This window comes from Papio anubis, chromosome 3, assembly GCF_008728515.1.
Source record: "Papio anubis isolate 15944 chromosome 3, Panubis1.0, whole genome shotgun sequence".
Lineage (NCBI taxonomy): Eukaryota > Metazoa > Chordata > Mammalia > Primates > Cercopithecidae > Papio > Papio anubis.
Genome location: NC_044978.1, coordinates 16586646 through 16608352, shown reverse-complemented (window position 1 = coordinate 16608352; position 21707 = coordinate 16586646). Strand labels below are relative to the sequence as shown.

General features: G+C 38.6%; 1 protein-coding gene and 1 long non-coding RNA gene across 3 annotated transcripts in view; one reads left to right on the top strand and one right to left on the bottom strand.

The window, feature by feature from the left end:
- Nucleotides 1–3337, top strand: part of GALNTL6 (polypeptide N-acetylgalactosaminyltransferase like 6) — a 1207198-nt gene extending 1203861 nt beyond the window's left edge. Inside the window, exon 13 of one of the 2 annotated variants that reach the window (XM_003899362.5) lies at nt 1699–3337. In XM_003899362.5, the coding sequence (XP_003899411.2) occupies nt 1699–1866 (168 nt within the window). In that variant the 3' untranslated portion in view covers nt 1867–3337. The remainder of the gene's footprint in view (nt 1–1698) is intronic. The other variant, XM_003899363.4, reaches the window with a different exon arrangement.
- LOC103884774 lies at nt 731–21413 on the bottom strand. The gene is made up of 6 exons (XR_004182554.1): nt 19601–21413; nt 16074–16136; nt 10115–10147; nt 7801–7883; nt 1626–1862; nt 731–1007 (listed from the first exon to the last, which is right to left on the bottom strand). It is a non-coding gene; the product is annotated as an uncharacterized LOC103884774 (long non-coding RNA).
- Between the last annotated feature and the right edge of the window lie 294 nt (nt 21414–21707).

The window sequence follows — 21707 nt, the reverse complement described above, 5'->3', positions numbered from 1 at the left end:
GTGGCTGGGGCTGGGAGAATGAGCATGAGACATTCTGGAGAAGTAGAGAGAAGATAATGAAGGAGACTGCTGCCCGAGGAGCCACAGTGGCGGCTGGGAGAGGGCATCTGGGACAGCAAATATCTAGGAGCCCCAGAAAAGAAGGGCTGGTGGAGTGAGCTGCAGCTTGCATTCTCCTTCCTCCTGAAAGCTGCTGCCTCCACCCCGGAGGGGAGAGTTTCTCAGTCTTTCCCTGGGGTCGGACGTCGGTGGAATTAATGAAGCAGGAGGGAAAGAAAATGGCAAGGAGATCTCAGGAGCCCTCTTTGTGTAAGGAGAGTAAAATCCACAATAAACTCACGAAACTCATAAAGAGAGCAGAAGAGAATAGCAAGCCTTTGTATTAGGCACAGCTCTTTGTTTACACTGAAAATAGAAACAGGCAAACCAAATTGCCTGCAGGTTGCCTTTCTCCTTCCTTATTCTTTCTTCCTTCATGCAGTGCTTAACTATGCAAACATCCGGATCCTAAAAGGACATTAAATATTGGTTGATGGAGTCTTAAAATCCAGGAGCAACCCAGAAATGTTTACAAAGGGTGCCTGAGAAACTCCTAATTCTAAAAGCATTGCAAGTTTAGTATTCCTCAGATAAAGGTAACCAGAGCCTGTAAACCTTTCCTAAACTAAGTAAAACATTACTTGATCCTAAAATGTGAGCAGTGATTTGGGGATGTTTTCTTGTATTATTGGCATTATAGACCACATTAGAGATAAAATTCATTACTACTAAGGAAAAATCTTTTTTTTTTTTAGCATTACCTTATCCCCACTTACACAATTAAAAGGGGGTGTGTGTTAACAGAGCTTGTTCAGATAATGAGCTTGCTCACTACTTAAACTTTCTGTCCCCGTGTATCTCTTCATTCACTGGGCTGTTACCTGCATCACGTACCTGGGGGCTTTTTTTAAATGAATGTTGCCTCCTCCATTTTGCAGAAAGCAATGACAATGGCAGCACTGGAACACCTGCATTATATCAATAAAGGGATTGAGAGGAGACTGAAGCTCAAGAGCTAGCAAATTTGAATTTGTACATCCAGTTATTGCCTGTGTGCCCCCTGTCCCCAAACTCATATTCATCTTCTGAAAAAGGCAGCTGAGAACCCAGCACTTTTGACTGCTTTTTGTTTTCTTTTGTATTTCTCTTTCCCATTAGAGGTTCAATGTGAGGGAATTATGACTCTTCTAGTCACTGTGTGTGCGTGTGAGCAGGAGGTATTATTTACTGTGCACTAAAATATAATTTATTGTGTATGTGTTTCTCCCCAGATAGCTACATTATTGGCTACTTGACAAGCAACCCCATATGCTTATTATCTTCAAAATCCAAGCAGATAGCAAAAAGCTCACCACAGAGCAGAAAATGAATGGATTTTTTTTAAAAAAGTGAATGACCGATTGAATGAATGAATGAATGAATACATTTATTGTCTCTAGTTGAACCTGCTTGTAGGCTCTACATAGTGCCAATAGAGCCTACAAATTCACATTCCATATTGGCAACTCCACCTGCTATTGTTTGATTTGGGAGCTGTTCTATTTACACAATGAATATATACTGAAATATAAACAGAAATATCTTACTTCTGTATATTTTGGGTTGTAACCATTCACCACGTATTACAACAGTCTTTTCTTTTCTTCCTGACTCCTCCAGGACAGAACATTATTCCATCCTGTGAGCAACAGCTGCATGGATTGCAACCCCGCAGAGAAGAAGATTTTCATGGCCAGATGTGACCCTCTCTCTGAGACTCAGCAGTGGATTTTTGAACACATTAATATGACTGTTTTAGAAAAATTTAACCACCATGCCAGCTCCTAGAAAGAAGGAAGGAAGAAAGAGTGATTACCTACAGATTATAAATGAAATTTTAGCCAGCATCTGGGTCGAAGGAGTCAGGAATAACATTTCCTCGATCCAGGAAGGCTGGTTTAAAGATTTGTAAATGCCATGTCAAAGTAGGTTGTTTTGAAGAACTTCCTGCATCTGAAGAACTTGGCTGAGAATCTCACCAGCTGCTTCTGAGAACTTGAGACTAGCAGTTCCCTTGCTGGCCAAGGGCAAAGATAATTTAGGGACTTTTCAAAACAACTGCTGAGCTAATAAATCCTAGCATTTCTCAGGTCAAATCCTGCAGTAGTGAGTAGCTATGAATGGATCCTATTAACTGGGTGGGAGGGGGGTGAAAACGGAGTGCATGACTGCTCTGACAACCTGAGGATATCACAGGTTTAGAACTAGCCACGCTTAAAGGGTGAGCTGTACTCTTTGGTGCCATTCTCTGACTAAGAATGGGTTAAGCAGGTTTAACCCTTAAAAGTGCTGCAGATGATTTCAGAGTGCTCATACTATTCTGTTTTTTTTTTTTTTTTTTTAAGTGAGGGTGCAATATCTAATGTAAGACTTCAATTACATAATGAAATGGACATCCAGTGTTCCCATTCTTTCGTTTACATTTGCCTTTTTGTTTTTTCAGAGCAAAGGTTTTTTATTGTTTGTGGAAGTTCACCTCCTTGAATCCACTGGATTTCTAATTCAGTGCCCTTCTATGAATCCAGTTAAAAACAAAAACAAAAACAAAAATCTGTGCTCTCAAGTTACTCCAAAGAAAAATCTCACAGAAGCAGCAAAACCATATAAGATTTAGGAGAGGGACTTCCCTGGGAAATCTATTTTTACTTTTCTATTATTTTTAAAATCTTAAAAGTCTGATATTTGTCCAGTCATAATTTTTATTAAGCAAGGAAATGGAGTGAGGTTGATGTAATTAGTTTAGGAGATTCTTAAACCCAAATAAATCTACACTCCAAGTGATATATGAAAATGGCTTGGTTCACTTCAATTCTGTTTAATCAGTGGTGGGAGCATACAAGTGGTTTCATTTGTTCGTTTGTTTATTTGGGTTTTGCTTTTGTTTTTTATTTTTTTCTCGTTGTTGTTCTTTTGTAGTGTTGATATTAATGACGTTCTTTTATTTGGAAGCTCATAAAAGGAGTTACCATTAATAAAGTGTTTCTGACACCATTTTCTGTTAATCAGACAATATTTCAGGGATGAAGAAAGGAATGCTCTGAAAACTAAATGGAACAATTAATCCTTAAAACAATTTTTTACTGTTCAATAATATCAAGATAGGGGAAGAATATACAGGTATCAAGGTAGTTCTCGAGAAAAAAGAATCATGTTTATGACACATCTCTTAACTTTTTTCAGTATAAAAGTGTTTTAACTTTGCTTTCTTTTTGTTTTTTGTTTGAAGTTGGTTTTCCTGTTAATAAAAATTTATATAACATCTTGGATCTAGAGCATTAAATTTTAGAACTGGGAAGACTCCTAGGATCCAATCCCTTTGCTTCTTCAGATGAATAATAAAAGCCCAGAAAGGCCCAACTCCTGGCCAGGCTGATGTCTTCTGGGCCGTATTCCTGTGTTTTTTATCTTGTGCTGTGTTGCCTCACTCCGTTACCAAAGCTGGTTCTGGATTTTACTGTGATTTAACTTGAGATTTTCAATCACTAGATGAGAAAACTATGCCTCCCTGGGGATGCCCACTAAAGTAATATCCACATTCAGAAACTGTAATACAGTACATGAAGCCTCTTCTTGTACATGTTCATGATTTTGTTATCTCCCTGAAACCTAATGAAAATGTCTAGTTAAACTACCAGGCCAATAGTTGGGGAAGAGTTATTTCATTATCTTTACTGATTTTTCAAGCATTCTTTTGAAGAGCTACTTTTTTCTTTTTCTTTCTTTTTTTTTTTTTTTAATTATACTTTAAGTTCTGGGATACATGTGGAGAATGTGCAGGTTTGTTACATAAGTATACACATGCCATGGTGGTTTGCTGCACCCATCAAACCCTCATCTACATTAGGTATTTCTCCTAATGCTATCCTTCCCCTGGTCCCCTACCCCCTGACAGGCCCCAGTGTGTGATGTTCCCCCAGTGTTTGATGTTCCCCTCCCTGTGCCCATGTGTTCTTGTTGTTCAGTTCCCACTTATGAGTGTGAATATGTGGTGTTTGGTTTTCTGTTCCTGTGTTAGTTTGCTGAGAATGGTGGTTTCCAGCTTCATCCATGTCCCTGCAAAAGACATGAACTCATCCTTTTTTATGGCTGCATAGTATTCCATGGTATATATATACCACATTTTCTTTATCCAGTCTATCATTGATGGGCATTTGGATTGGTTCCAAGTCTTTGTTATTGTGAACGGTGCTGCAATAAACATATGTGTGCATGTGTCTTTATAGTAGAATGATTTCTAATCCTTTCGGTATAGACCCAGTAATGGGATTGCTGGGTCAAATGGTATTTCTGATTCTAGATCCTTGAGGAATCACCAGACTGTCTTCTACAATGGTTGAACTACTTTACACTCCAACCAACAGTGTAAAAGTGTTTCTGTTTCTCCGCATCCTCTCCAGCATCTGTTGTTTCCTGACTTTTTAATGATTGCCATTCTAACTGACGTGAGATGGTATAGCATTGTGGTTTTGATTTGCATTTCTCTAATGACCAGTGATGATGAGTTTTTTTTCATATGTTTTTTGGCAGCATAAATGTCTTCTTTTGAGAAGTGTCTGTTCATATCCTTTGCCCAGTCTTTGAGCGGGTCTTTTTTTGTTGTAAATTTGTTTAAGTTCTTTGTAGATTCTGGATATTAGCCCTTTGTTAGATAGATAAATTGCAAAAACGTTCTCCCATTCTGTAGGTTGCCTGTTCACTCTGATGATAGTTCCTTTTGCTGTGGAGAAGCTCTTTAGTTTAATTAGATCCCATTTGTCAATTTTGGCTTTTGTTGCCATTGCTTTTGGTGTTTTAGTCATGAAGTCTTTGCAGATGCCTATGTCCTGAATGGTATTGCCTAGGTTTTCTTCTAGGGTTTTTATGGTTTTAGGTCTTATGCTTAAGTTTTTAATACATCTTGAGTTAATTTTTGTACAAGGTGTAATGAAGGAGTCCAGTTTCAGTTTTCTGCATATGGCTACCCAGTTTTCCCAACACCATTTATTAAATAGGGAATCCTTTCTCCATTGCTTGTTTTTGTCAGGTTTGTCAAAGATCAGATGGTTGTAGATGTGTGGTGTTATTTCTGAGGTCTCTGTTCCCTTCCATTGGTCTCTATATCTGTTTTGGTACCAGTACCATGCTGTTTTGGTTATTGTAGCCTTGTAGTATAGTTTGAAGTCAGGTAGCATGATGCCTCCAGCTTTGTTCTTTTTGCTTAGGATTGCCTTGGCTCTACGGGCTCTTTTTTGGTTCCATGTGAAATTCAAAGTGGTTTTTTTCTAATTCTGTGAAGAAAGTCAATGGTAGCTTGATGGGAATAGCCTTGAATCTATAAATTACTTTGGGCAGTATGGCCATTTTCATGATATTGATTCTTCCTATCCATGAGCATGGAATGTTTTTCTATTTGTTTGCATCCTCTCTTATTTCCTTGAGCAGTGGTTTGTACTTCTCCTTGAAGAGGTCCTTCATGTCCCTTTGTAAGTTGTAGTCCTAGATATTTTATTCTCTTTGTAGTAATTGTGAATGGGAGTTCACTCACGGTTTGGTTCTCTGTCTATTATTGGTGTATAGGAATGTTTGTGATTTTTGCACACTGATTTTGTGTCCTGAGACTTTGCTGAAGTTGCTTATCAGCTTAAGGAGTTTTTGAGCTGAGACAATGGAGTTTTCTAAACATACAATCATTTCATCTGCAAACAGAGATAATTTGGCTCCCTGTCTTCCTATTTGAATACCCTTTATTTATTTCTCTTGCCTGATTGCCCTGGCCAGAACTTCCAATAATTAGTTGAATAGGAGTGGTGAGAGAGCATCCTTGTCTTGTGCCAGTTTTCAAAGGAAATGCTTCCAACTTTTGCCCATTGAGTATGATATTGGCTGTGGGTTCGTCATAAATTTGAAGAGCTATTTTTTTAACCTTCTGTCACAGAGATATTTTGTATAGATCAAGAGATCTTGAAGCATTCAAGATGCATACTGGAGAAAATCAATAGTGAAAAATTAACCTGTGTGTTGAACAATTCCAGAGAATGAATGAAGATTTATCTCAAGTGTTCACAGAGCAATCTTGTTGTAGAATTAGATGAGCCAATAAAAATTCACATTATGTCATTAAACAGCTGACTGCTATTTACAATTCTATGAAAGAGACAACCCTGGGTTCTGCACCCTGCAAAGTTCAGATTTGCAATGATCTTGTAGGATGCTATAATCATGGAAAGCTAGCCATAACATGTTTGGCTCTGTCCTTTGAGAAATCCTGAATATATTGCATTGTTTTGGTGTGATACACAGAGGTCAACCAAGATTGGTCTCTTGATCTCTGAATAAAATAATGTAATATTTTGTGGCATATTCAAGGGTGGAGGGTGAGAAGAGGGAGAGGATCAAGAAAAATAACTTATGGGTACTGGGCTTAATACCTGGGTGATGAAATAATCTGTACAAACAATCGCCATGACACAAGTTTACTGATACAACAAACCTGCACATTCACTCCTGAACTTAAAATAAAAGTTTTAAAAAATTAAATTAAATTGTTTAAATGTAATATAAAAAATTAATTTTTTAAATTAAGGAACACTTGAGACATTAAGACCAAAATTAAAACTCCAAACTGTCAAGCAACTGTTAAATGTGTGCAAATAGGAAACAAATAGAATGAAATGAAGCCTCGAGAATCTACCCTTAAGCCAAAGGACACAACATTGCCAATAAGCACATCTGAGAAGGCATTTCCACTCCACTGAAGGTTAACACTGTTTACCTGAAGCACCACTATTACCATTCTGAAAAGCAGAAAACTACATTTGTTGGTATGTTTATTTAACAAAGGGGACTGAACAATCCTCAGAAACACTCTCTTTCCTGGAAATAACATGATTTGAAAATTGGACAGTAGGCCGGGCACGTGGGTCACACCTGTAATCTCAGCACTTTGGGAGGCCGAGGCGGGCAGATCACAAGGTCAAGAGATCGAGGTCATCCTGGCCAACATGGTGAAACCCCGTCTCTACTAAAAATACAAAAATTAAATCCCAGCACTTTGGGAGGCCAAGACGGGTGGATCACAAGGTCAGGAGATCGAGACCATCCTGGTTAACACAGTGAAACCCCGTCTCTACTAAAAAAATACAAAAAACTAGCCGGGCGAGGTTGCGGGTGCCTGTAGTCCCAGCTACTCGGGAGGCTGAGGCAGGAGAATCATCTGAGCCCAGGAGGCAGAGGTTGCAGTGAGCCGAGATCGTGCCACTGCACTCCAGCCTGGTGACAGAGCAAGACTCTGTCTCAAAATAATAATAATAACAAATGAAAATAAATTGGACAGTAGAGTACTGACCTACCCTTTTATCAGAATGGGAGGAAAAATCATAATCTGGCCTTGGAAATTGCTACTTCTCCATCATAAGACGTGGTTTTGCCAGAATAATTAATTTTTAAAATTTTTTTTATGTACTTACAAAGAAAAAGCTCTGCTTTAAAGCAATCATGAACTAAATGTAGGACTTACACACACTTTTTTCAAGGCTGGATTAATACCCTGCCAATAGCAATGTACTGGCTTCTATGTCTACTGGTATTTACTTAAAAACATTAATATGATCAGATAACTGTTTTTAAAAGTATTCACTACATCAGAAGCCTCAGGGAGTAATGCAAGTTCCAGAATTGCTGTACTAATTGATATCCTAAAACTTTATACAATAAATGAATAACAGAAAATGAAAATGGACTTACAAGCAATGAAAGAGTGTGTTAGGCCCGTTCTTCTCATGTTTCTTGGAAAACATGAAACCCATGCCAACACTTGACATCATTTCCTTTAGGAGCAATGTTTTAAAAGAAGATAGACAAATATAAATAAGGAAATACTTACTATTATTTTGTGCTTCTTCCTCTCAGATGAAAAACTTTTATTTCAATCTTTTTATAACTATCTCCATAAGGAAATAGTGAGAAAAGAATGCTTCCTTGGAAAAATAAGCTCTATGGAGTTTATGGCTGACCCATCAAAAGAGTTAGTGCCCCAGGCACAGTGGCTCACACCTATAATCCCAGCACTGTGAGAAGCCAAGGCGGGAGGATCATTTGAGCCCAGGAGTTCAAGACCAGCCTGGACAACATAATGAGACCTCGTCTCTATAAAACATTTAAAAAAATTAGCTGGGTGTCACAGCACATGCCTGTAATCGCAGCTACTGGGGAGGCTGAGGCGGGAGGATCACTTGAGCCCAAGAGGTCGAGGCTGCAGTGAGCCATGATCACACCACTGCACTCCAGCCTAGGCGACAAAGTGAGATCCTGTCTTAAAAAAAAAAAAAAGAAAAAAGAAATTCAATACACTTTGATTACAAAGCTGGCAATCCCACAGTCATAAAGGGCCCCACCTGCCACTGTGGGACATTCCTGGCCCAGGATATCACACATCTAAGGACTTAGAAGAAAGTTGATGATAAGGCTATGCCAGCTGTGCCTTTGACTTCTTGTCTTACTGCAGAATCTGCCCCAGAACTAGGCAGTTCTCCTGACCTTCCCCTGAGGAAGAGTGCTAGGTTACATTTTTTCAGAATTTAGAATCATCCTAACAATATGACATTGTGAACATTGATTTATCCCTAAAAACTCATTTAGTAAAATGTCTTTAGGCTTGTTACCCTGGCAGGATTATGAGGCTGCAATGCGGTTCCATAAACACATGCTGGAGATATGCTGGAAATAAGGCATTTCTTATAAATCATGAGAAAGAATGCCTCAAAGGGAAAATATTTTTAAGTGATTCCCTATGATTCTGGGAGTACACATAAATGGAGATAAGTAAATTATATCTCTCAATATGGGGCACACTTCATTCTCTCCCTTCATCGGCCAGTCCTGCTCCTGCCATCATTCCTCTCAGATGACACCACCAACTGTAATTACTCTCCATGCGTGAAACGGTGGCTGAGGACACCGAAGCGTGATGAGTGGCCAGTCTTTCCCGCACTGCCAACATTGGAAGATTGCTCTTTGATTTATGTCTATAGCCTTTGCTTGCAGAACTGGGAGCTGTTTGCAACTCTATTTGGTAGACTTGACATTGACCTGAAGCTTTTATTCATAGTCACTCATCTCTGAGCTTGACATACCAGACTGGTGTGTCTGGTACCGCAGCCTCTCGGCAGACAACAGCTCAGGCACACGTTTGATGCTTCACTTCAGAGAAACCTGGAAACATTTCTTCCATCCCTGTTGCCTGAAGTTGCCTGCTTCTGCCTGAGGCACAATAGCTTCCTAGGCTTTCTGCGGGCCTCTGCTGTCCTTCTTTGCTCGTTCCAACGTGGTGATCCAACTGACCTCAGTACAGAAAGGCTGGTTATATTTCAGAATCTTTTTGCCGATGAGTTTATTCTGACTTTACTCACCTTGAGAGGGCTATTCATAACTAAACAGCTTAGATGCTGGTTTACCTATATTACTTTATGCCTATGCTTGTTGTCCTGTGTGATTATTAATAATGTCCCTTTTACTGTTTTTCTTTTAATTTTTATTTTTACTTTTATAATTTTTGAGAGGGAGTCTGGCTTTATCAAGCAGGCTGGAGCACAGTGGTGCGATCTTGGCGGATTATAGCCTCTGCCTCCCAGGTTCAAGCAATTCTTGTGCCTCAGCCTCCCGAGTAGCTGGAATTACAGGCATGTGCCACCAGGCTTCACTAATTTTTGCATTTTTAGTAGAGACGGCGGCGGGGGGGTCTCACCATGTTGGCTAGGCTGGTCTCAAACTCCTGACCCCAAGTGATCCACCTACCTCGGCTTCCTAAAGTGCTGGGATTACAGACCTGAGCCACTGCATGCCAGCCTGTTTTTATTTTTTAGAAACACGGTCTTGCTCTGTCTTCCAGGCTGGAGTGTAGTGGTGCAATGTTAGTTCACTGTAACCTCAAACTCCAGGGCTCAAGTGATCCTCTCGCCTTGGCTTCCCAAAGTGCTGGGATTACAGGTGCACACCACCACGCCTGGCCCCCTTTTACTCTTAAAAGTGTCCTAATTTTAATAACAAATTAAATACTCACCCTATTTATAGTCCACGTGCCTGTTTCTTATTCCTGTAGGAAAAGAAAACGTATTTTGCTTATTAAGGCTTACAGTCTACAAGAAATCAACTCGACTTATTCCTTCCCTTCAAACAGGACCAGACCAAAATCAGCTTCTTGATGACTGTGTATTGCATTCACATGGGTCTTTACAAGTTACTTAATGAAAGCTTTGTAATCAAGAGTTATATATCCACCTAAATCCCTTTGCTGAATGAAGTCTAATTTAAATGATTTTTTCATAATTTAAAAAATTTATTTGAAATCAATGCAGTCATTTTATATTTTTCCAAGCTCAGAACAGTGGATCTCCAACATGGCCTATTAACCACATTATTAATTCTCAATATTATGGTAAGGTATAGACAGATAGATGATAGATAGATAGATAGATAGATAGATAGATAGATAGATACATACATACATACATACATACATACATACATACATACGTACATAGATACATAGATACATAGATATGTAGATACGTAGATAGATGGATGATGGATGGACATTCTATTTGAATTACTACTTTTGTTTTTCAAAGCAATTTTATGTGTATTGTCTCACTCCACACTTATAAAAACCTCTGCTGTCAATAATATTATAATCCTTATGAAAAAACTGAAGGACTCAGAGTGAAGGGGCTTGCAAGGGGCTAGCAAGTTAACAGCAGAATCAGGACTAGCTAGATTCAGGCCTTCTAATATGTGGGCCTCTGCTCCTTCCATTCTCAATGGTACTTTATACCTCACTACAGGGTCATTCACCCAGAGCAAAGCCAATATGAGTTGTATGGAGGTACCTCAAAATAGTAAAATCACTCATTCTTTGGAGACTTCTGTTTTTAACCGCTTAATTATGTTTGTTCTTCTCTGTACCTGTGTGTTTTTGTTGATTTTCCCACAAGCTTATTAAAGTAAGAAGTGAATCCAGGATTAGTCCTTCTTAATGAGATTTCCAAGGTACTTTTAAGAAAAGAAGTGATCAATTAAAGCTATTTGCATAGCTCTAGATGACAAATCTAAAAGCAAATACTGTGTTCTTGGTAATTATCAATGAGTTCAGTCCTCAGGGAGAGGAAAACAGTCATTAAGCAAAGAATTTGTGCTCACTTCGCAGCAAGACTCCAAGCTGACCTTCTTTTAATAGTCTTATTTCTGAAAAGTTGTCAGGCACATTTCTTAGCCATGTGAGACTCTCTGTCTGCACTGATGTGAATTCTCTCCGGCAGTTTTTCTCTTTTGAGGGTACAAGTTAAACATGTGTATTACTAGGCCTTTTGGTCTGTTTGGGCTGCTATAACAAAATGTCATACACTGGGTAACTTAGAGATAATAGGAATGTATTTCTTACAGTTCTGGAGGCTGAGAAGTCCGAGATGGAGGAGCAGGCAGATTCAGTGCCTGCTGAGGCCCCAGTTTCTGATTTAAAGATCATGTCTTCTCACCACGGCCTCACATAGTGAGGGGGCAAGGGAGCTCTCAGGGGCCTCTTTCATAAGAGAACTAATCCCAATTATGAAATCTCTGCCTTCATGACCTCATCACTTCCTAAAAGGTCTCCCTCCTAATAGCATCACCGTGGAGGTCAGGATTTCAATATATAAATTTGGGGGGTAGTGACACAAACATTTAGAATATAGCAGCAGGTCTTACCTCAAATCTATTGTATCAGAATTTCTGGGTTAGGCCACTAGATACAGAAAATTCTATTATCAAAGAGATAAATAATTGCTTTGTGCCCCAGTTCCTAATATCCTACCACTAGCAAATCCAAGTTAATTATCTGACACGGTTGCTCACAAGTAAACACTGCAGATGTCTGGAGGAATGATCAGTTGTAATCCGAAGCTATTATAAATTTGCATTGAGAGAAACATGCCTAAGAACATTTTATTTCAAGAATCCTCTGGCTTTTATTAGGTCAATGATTATTAAACTTTAGTGTTTAAACACCTGGAGGTAATGTTAAAACACAGAATACTGGGCCACCCCTTAGTGATTGAAATGAGGCTCAAGAATTTACATTTCCAACATGTTGCTAGATGATGCTGATGGTCTGGAGTCCACGTTTTGAAAGCTATTGGTCCAGACCAGTGGTCTCACCACTTTGAAAATATCTTCTTAAAGATAATTTTGTTAATGTTGCATCTGTTTAGAAAGCATTAGTTATGTTTAAGAGGCATGTATTGGAAATGATAATAAAGCCCCAACACACTCGAAATTCAAACAAGTGTTAATTTAATCCAATACATATTTATAACTGGAAGAAAGTTTCTCCCATAAATTATTTAAAGCAGGATCACAGAATTTGAAGACCAAAAATAGGCAGTATTATGGTATCATAGTAAATATCTTTTCAGTCACTTAAATTTCTCAATGAAGGTATAACAAATACATCAAGACCCCTACTTTAAGTGCCTGGTATTGAGTCTCACATTAATAATTTGATATTATTGTCCCTTTCTCTACGTCCTTAGTGAACTTCATTCTACTGTAGAATAGAAGTGAAAATCAAAAGAAGGCATAGCATGGTGAACTGATTTACTCAACATTGTTTTTCAGTGTATTAGTCCTTCTGCCCCTAAACCATGCTTTTTCTCAAGTTTTGTCTTAGGAAAGGAAACATTAATTTCTGATGGCAAATAACCAGCCAACATCATTTCAAATACATTGTGTAAATACAGTTGAGCTATGGTTCCCCCCATCTTTGAAAAAATACTACAAGTTTAATTAAAAGTCTTTTAAGCGTAACAATATCTCACTATGCTCAACTCAGTTCACTAACTTTGTTAGAAAAAAGTTACAGAAGGTAAGGAAAAGCTTAGAATTTCTGCTGTGTTTTAACTGTGGTTCTCTCAGATTTGTAACTTTCTTTTCATTGAAAATAAACACTAAGACCTTCTTTAAAGGTCATTTCTACCTCATCCTCTGTCTTCTGAAATAAAAGTTAATTTAATTTTTTTCTTTTCAGTTTATTTAAATTTCAGCCTCTAATGGCACACAGAGTAAATCCTCCACACCATTTTTTCCAAATATTTTTCTGTTATTTTTGTGTATACTAAGGACGCGTGAAAGAGAATGTATGGGAAAGGGTGTTTCACTTTACCAATGTTTGCTATTCAAATCTCTACCACCCAAAAAATTGTTATGGAATTTATAGTGTGGTTTTGCACTGATAAACCAAGCCATGTGTTCAGATTTTATGGTGAAAAAAAATGCAGTAGACGCAAAATATCCTATTAGGGTCAAAACCTAGACAGTGCAACTCAAATCAAAAGGATAAAATTATATGATCAGGACTTTCAATTTTTGTTAAAGATAAAGGGGGTATTGAGGGCCTGTCTAACACTACCTATTTTAGTAAAGAATGGATGAAAGGAGGTGGGAAAGTGTGTATGGGTGGGGTTGGAAGAGAGAAAGAAACAGTCATGCTTTATTGCTTAAGACAATTTTTTTTAATGTCCTAGAGGAAGCAGCAGGGAAGTGTCAGAGTGACTGAGATGTCAAAGAAATAATCTCACAAAAGAAATACTGCATTTGAAGCAAGGAGCCACTTCTCATTAATGTCTACCCACTAGCAAATGGTTGGGGTCAGAAACACGTACATTCTCCAAACTGCCTTCAGTCAGAAGACAAGGATTCATCAAAAAAAAAAAACCAAAAAAAAAAAAACCAAAAAAAAACCAAGGAGCTCAAACAAGTATTAAACAACTATGCAGAGTCAGTCATTGAAATGTTTAAAATAAAACAATCTTTGGGGCAATTCATCTGGATAATAAATGCCTCTGCTTGAAAAAGGGCCTGGAGTTGAGGTTCTTTTATTGTGAACGACAGGAAGGACTTAACTGGAGGAAAGCTAATGACCTTGTTTCTACATTCCTCAGACATCAGTCGTCTGCCAGAAAATCGCCTATGGGGTTGAGGCAGTGACAGTTTAAAATGGCCAGGGAGAAAGTCTACAGAGAAAATGAGCTGCAGCTTCAGTGGCAATTTCTAAAAATGTTGGTGAATATTTCCGCTATAGAGCAAAGCAGTACACATTGCACTATCTGCTACCAGAGCTAAGCCGCTGGCCAAGATGCTAAGCTCTTTGAGGAATTATTCTCTCTGTTTTAAAAAATTCTTTTCTATTTCCATCAACCCCGAGTAAACTTCCTCCAAGTAAGCTAAAACATCAGATGAGTGAAATTCCTTTGGTAAGAAAATCAAAGGATCTTTCTTGTTGGAGTAAAGAAAAATGTTAGAACAGCAAAATCCCCAATCTTCCTTCATATCATACTTCGTGTGTCTCTTCTCCCAAACTAGGATAAACTGTTTCCAACAACGTCAGGAGCTTGGTCTTTTGCTCTGAGGGCGCAACATTCTCTCTAGATTTATTTCAATAAATGTTTGTTGAGTACCAACAAGAGTGAGTTTTTGCATTAGACTAAAAAGTATATGCAACTAGGGAAAAAAGACTGGTTAGTCATCAAAAAACGACTGCTACAGTCTTTCTTTCCCATTTGAAATTGGACAAATATTCAGTCCCTCTAGGCCTTCTTATAATTGTGTGAAATATGATAATAAACATGAAATTGCTTCATAACTTGCAAAGCAAAATGTAAATGAAAGAGTTTGGTATTTAATGAAACCCTGTCCTCCAGCAGCGTATAGTCTAGCAAAGTGCTTCTTAGGTAGGGTAGCCATATAATCTATTGTGCAAACCAGATAATTTTTTAGGGTGAAATGAGGTGTTATTTGTAATCATAGAGGAAACGCAGATGAAAATCAGGACTGATTTTCTTCTTAAAGACATTGAACAAAATACTCATGGTATGAAATATTAATCCAGAGTCAACATGTAGGATCCAGAGTCAACATGTAGGGGCTCACAAAGTAGGTTTGGGTTTGAGTACTTGGGTTACTTATTGAAAAGTCCTAGGCCAGGCATGGTGGCTCACGCCTATAATCCCAGTACTTTGGGAGGCCGAGGCAGGCAGATCACCTGAGGTCAGTTGTTCAAGACCAGCCTGGCCAACATGGTGAAATTCCGTCTCTACTAAAAATACAAAAATTAGCCAGGCATGGTGGCAGGCACCTGTAATCCCAGCTGCCTGGGAGGCTAAGGCAGGAGAATCACTTGAACCCTGGAGGCAGAGGCTGCAGTGAGTTGAGATCACACCATTGCACTGCAGTCTGGGCAACAAGAGTGAAATTCTGTCTCAAGAAAGAAAGAAAGAAAAAAAGGAAGGAAGGAAGGAAGGAAGGAAGGAAGGAAGGAAGGAAGGAAGGAAGGAAGGAAGGAAGGAAGGAAGGGGGAAGGAAGGAAAGAAAGAAAGAAAGAAAGAAAGAAAGAAAGAAAAAAAGAAAGAAACTTAGAAATCATGTAGGCTATGTGGTTCTATTTTGCTATTTTTAAGTTTGAGCATGAAGCTTTATCTAAAGTAAAATTGTTTGTGTGCTATTACAGCTAGATTATAATATCTAGGCTATTCACTGCTTGAAAATGTCCCTACAACCTTTATTCAGCCATCATGGTATCAAAATAACATCATAACAACCAGCTTAATTTAGAGTATATAAATAACATATAACGAAGGTGCTTTAAAAAGGAAATACAGTCTTCTACTCTGTTTTGATATGCAATTATATACACTTAATTAAAAAGTAAAGAAAAAGTGAAAGTAGAATTCACAAAACAATTGAATTGTCAAACACCTTCCACAATATTAAAATTGTTATTTTGTAATTTGCTTTATGTATATTGCCAATAAAATTGTGTTTCACGTGATGAATGAGGATTTTGGAAGGAGATTGCTGTCAGGGAATTTAGCAATAAAACAAAGCAGTGAAGAAGATATTAGCTTTTTATTGCTAATTTACTTCCTTGGTTTTGCATTGCACCAGGGGTAATTCCTCTATCAAAGTGTGGTAATAATGTCTGACAGACTTACCTGATAAATGTGCCCCATCTTCAGAATGTAGGATAAGCTGTGTTTGTTCAATTTTACTGCATCCTGAGACAAATAAAATTGGGGAAAAGCTGCCATGAAATGAAGCTATTTTCTACAGAGTTTGTTCTTGACAAGCTGTATTGCAGCCCCAGCCACAATAAGGAGACAATGACTCATCTGGTATATAGCAAAACAATGAAAATAAAATAAACAAAAACAAATATAAAGTTCCTAAATGCTATTCCAGCAACAGACCTGTAAAGAGATATCAGTTAATCTAAAATATGTATATGTTAGATGCTTAACTTTTTTTTGTTGGATAGATGAACGAATGGCAGGAATAATGCCTACTTCAATGCACTACTTTCAATATTTCCCATAGTTCAACCTATAAAATAGAAGGCAGAGAGAGAAAGAGCTAGATAAAATAAGAGGGAGAATGAGAGAGGAAGAAAAGAAACAGAGAGTAAATGAAAATCTTCACTCAAAATCATAAGGAATGTATCTTAACTGAATATTTTGATTGATGTGATGCATTGTTTTAGAATCACTGCTCCAAGGAAAAAATTGAGGCAAGAGGAAAATATACCCCATTGGGCAGTGGGCAGGAAAAAAAAAAAATCTCTGTCAAAGAGCACAAATCTTATTTACAATGGAACTTTAATGACTCTAAGCTGCTTTAACTCCCATGTAGTTCCCCCATTGGAAGAAGATTATGAAAGACTGCTCTCCTCTCTCCCAGCACACACTGATGTTGTTACCCCATTCTAAATGAGTATGGTAATGGCATTCACTAGGGATTATCAACATTTAGAGAAAAGAGTCTGAGAAAAAGAAAAAAGATCCAATACAAGCTGAGAAGAATACAACTTATCTATGGAGCTTCTGTGGATGGAAATGGCAAGTATAGATATTAATATATTACATGAGTCACTCGTGGTAGAGATTCACCTTAATGGCTTAGAACTCAATAAAGCTGAGGCAGAGGGACCCATTGTATAATAGTTTTAGGACTCTTCACTGCTAATGGAATAAGCTATAACCCTTTCCAAAGGAGCCCTAGAGCACCAGAATCACAGGGAGACAAAAAATAGTAGAAACTATGTATTTTTTCCCAGTATACTCGCATTTATCCACTTATGAGCAGGAATCTGTGATTTGAAAGCTTTCCAGAGTGACCTTGATTTCTAAAACTAATTAAGCAACAAGAAATGCATGAAACTGAGAAAGGAGACAAGTCTAAGGTGAACATTGGACTATAATACAATCATAAAAGGCTTCAGAAATAACTGAAGAAGGGCGACTGTTCTTGACCTATAACTTTACCTCATTTTGCTTGTACTGCTGAATCACATAAATGGAAAATAAGCAAAAGCAGTGGTTGTTGTAATTACTTTCATAATAGTGATGATTTTGACCTGATGTGAATTAATATTCTTAAACTTCTTCAAGGTACATTGCATTTGGCCAATTCGTCTTATTCTAAATCACCACAAAAGAACAAGGCTTACCATACATCTTAGCAAAGCTGTTTTTGGTTTTTGTTTCTAATTCCTAAGGTCATCAACTCTAATCTTACAGTAGTTAAGCTTTGTTCTAATTGGCTATATAATCAGGGGTAAGTAACCTAATTTCTATAATTTAGGGCACTTATTCCTACATTGCACTGTACATTTTTCCTTACAAGTAGAAAATTACGTTATTTTGCAATAATAATAAAATCAAAAAGGGTGTCCATGTTAAGCTATAAGAATTCAATCTGGAGAACATGGAGCATATTTTCCCTCACTTGGAGGGCTAGGGTAAGAGTAATTATTGGCAATGTTAGACTGAACAAACAGTACACTCCGTAAAAAATGAGATGGCCAACAACACTATTAATTGCATAAGATACTGGCTCATTCATTCATCAAACATTTATTGGTTGACCCTAATCATGCAAGTTTACAAAAACCTGCAATACAGCTTCATGGCAAAGCTTTCTCCTATGAAGAAACTTTTTACATAATAAAATTCAGGGAGAAAATAGTCAAAGGCATACTTAGTAAACCTTGCCAATAGGGCTGAAAATCTGTTTCCCAATTGAAAAACCACAGCCAGATATCATGTATAAAGGAAAGTCATTCTCAGTAATCTTACTCTCCCTTTACTATTGTTTTTTAATAGATGACTGAAGATTACTGAGAGAATAAGCTCAAAAGAAAAAGACAGAAAATGTTGAATATGTTTGAAGTCTTTAACCCTTATAAAATAAAAATATCCAGTCATCTTCACTATAGGAAGGAAACTAGTAACATACATCTTTGGGAGTAGAACACACCTCGCCTTCTTTTTCCTAAATATTCCCTTCTGGCTCAATTAGCTGATAGAGGAGAGCTATTTCACCCTTGGAATTCTAACAAGGGGGCATGGGAAGGGCAGCAGTGCTCCAATCCTTGTTGGGTCCACCCCTGGATCTTGTTCAGGAATTAGGGGTGTCACAATTAATTCATTCATAACATATAAAGCTCCAAAGTTTCTACATTTTTAATTGAGCTAAAGTAATTTAATTTTTCCCTAAAATAATATCATTTTCACTCCCTTGTACTCTGTTATGCTTTCTCAGTAGCACGAGAAGGGATTAGAGTTACAGTTAGTCCTGAGAATTGAGGAAAACCCTGGTTCTGACTATAGGACAACATCAGACACATGAAGGCCACCCATCATCGTCACAAGGGAACAACACGGAACAGATACCTCAGGGAATTCCTGGTGATTTAGTCACCCACCTTTCCCCGCTTTGCCTCTTGATATCTCTGAGCTCTAAGGGTGGAGAAAAGGGAAAGAGATAGGGGTCAGTGCTTCCCTCCGAGGGAAAGTCCTGAGAAAGCAGTGCACAGCCATTGAAGGTCCGAGGCCATTCACTCTGTACAACACACTGATAAAAAACAAACCAGTGAAAAATAAAGTCTAGTTAACTCAGGCAAATGCTTTTGAAAAATTCAAATTCAAGGTCTTAACTATCAAATGTTAACTAACTAGGAGGCAATTGCTCTACCAACAGTGAGCTGGCTTCCATTTGCTTTCCCTGGCTTCAGATTTCTCTTCAAAGAGACATATTAAACAACGCACTGATATTTTTCAACCTGGCAGGAAATATGCCAGCTGCACCAGCCATTGGAAAGGGAAGACTATTATCCCAATTGCCAATTTTAACCAACTCAGTAAGTAAATAGCCTGGGCCTAATCTTTATAGGCAGTTAAACAGTGCAGTGCTTGATAAATACTCCTGGGTGGCTGTGGTAAAGCAAAACAAAGAATACTGCTGGATAACAAGGCAGCTGTAAAAATTAACGTTAGATCCCAGAGGAGATAGGAGTTTCCGGATCACAGAAGCTGTCTGTGACAAGAGAGATACCTATTACAAAAGAGTGATGGTTATTAAAAGAACAATAAGCCACTGCAGCTACATTTAAGGCATTCTACAATCAATTTTAAGATAAGTAACATTGCCTGAAGTTAAGTACAAAAGATAACAAAATACAAACCCCATCCAAATGTATCAAAGCCTTGCAATTAACTTCTCATTACCAGAAGAAAACGTTGTATAAAATGGCTATTGAAGAAGGATATTGGTCCAGGAAGGCAATAGTGGAGTTTGGTGGGTCAGACCTTGAGTTTTCTACAAAACGTATAGCCTCTTTTTTCCAGTGTAAAAATCCTTGCCAGAAGCAGGAAAAATCTATATGCTAATCATATTTCCAATTGAGCTCAAACTGAAGGAAGTTAAGAGGAGAGCACAAATGACTCAGAGGGCAAAGAGACTGACGTACAAAAAGAAATGATTAAAAGATTCTCAAATGGCCAGCTCTGCTGAGTAGCGACCGAGAGGAGACGTGATTGTCATTGGAAAGTGTCCACAGAGTAAACAACAGTCAGAGTCATTACTGGGCTGAGTCGAAGGACTAAATTGGGGTAAAATTAAGGACAGAGAGATTTCAACTGAATGTCGGTGATGAGAAGGGCTGCCAGATAGTGAAACATCTCCCCAGGGTTAACCATGAGACACCCTCTCAGAAGGCTTTTAAAAGTCAGGCTCTACCATGAACCGAAGGAGCCTTTTTCCAATCTAAAGGAATGAAAAAAAAAAAAAAATTCCCTCCTTAAAGAGCAGGATTATATTTTGGGAGGGGGGCAGGAATAATTATCTAAGGTTTCTCCTAGAGAAGGAAAAGGCTGTGGTGGGAATCAACGAGGGAAGCTCATTTTAGAGGAGGTGGGGAAGAAAGCAGGAAGCATGAAAAAGGGAAGGTCACCAGCCAGCAGAAAAGAGGTAGGAAGCAACACCCTGTCTAGACTCCAGAAAAACAACGACAGAACCATGACTGGCAAACACTTCTGCAGTGGTTTTGTGCTGAAAGTGATGGCACAGGCATCTCCCTGAGCTCATCAGCACGACGTGGTTTTTCCTAGCAGTAGCCTCAACAGTTGGTGATAACCTACTATATAAATTCCTTGTGTCCTTAAGCTAAGAAATAATTCTCTAAAAACCATAGGAAGCTAGTCTTTGTAGTATTTCCTATTTTTAACTAATGGTACTTAACAGAGTAGTGGTTTAGAATACAAGCTTGGCATCAAGCGGATCTGGGTTCAAATTTCAGCCCTATTTACTGTGTGGCTATTGGCCCACAATATAGCCTTTCAATGACCCAAATTGTCAGCTGAAAATGGGGTGATAATATATACTTTTAGCAGTCAGTGTTCTTGGTTGCAAGAATTACACTGGAAAGCTTCAGCAGAGGAGGAATTTATTGGAAGGATATCAGAAAGCTCATAGAATCAACAGTAGAGATGAGAAAATGGGTGGGAATTAAGGGAAGTAGAGCGTACTGAGCCATGGGCAAGGTTATGCCACAGAAACTGCCTGGTTAGGGTGCCACTGTATGAATTGCTGCTCCCACACACTGTCAGACTCTGCTGCCACTGGACACTGGATGCTGTTCCCATCCCCTCTGTGTCATCATCACAAAGTGAATTCTAAAAGATCGCTGCATTTTGTTTATCTTACTTAAGATTCTCATTCAACACTGGGAGCACCTGACTGGCCAAGCCTCAGCCACAATGCCTGTAGCATAGCTGCCAGGGAAACAGAGAAAAGGGAGTAGCTGATCCTTTGCATCTTCTTTAGTGGAATGCAGGATGCAGTGTCCCATGGAGATTCACAAAGTGCATGCTTTCCTCCATATAAGAAAGAGGTTCGGGCCGGACGCGGTGGCTCAGGCCTGTAATCCCAGCACTTTCGGAGGCCGAGGCAGGCAGATCACGAGGTCAGGAGATCGAGACCATCCTGGCTAACACGGTGAAACCCCCTGTCTACTAAAAATACCAAAAAAAAAAAAAAAATTAGCTGGGAGTGGTGGCTGGCACCTGTAGTCCCAGCTGCTGGAGAGGCTGAAGCAGGAGAATGTCATGAACGCAGGAGGCAGAGCTTACAGTGAGCCGAGATTGCCCCACGCACTCCAGCCTAGGAGTCAGAACGAGGCTCCGTCTCAAAAAAGAAAAAAAGAAAGAGGTTCCAACACTGGAAAGCCCAAAAAAAAAAAAAAAAAAAAAGGACAAACATCTTTCCTAGTTCACCTCTATGTCTGCCCAACT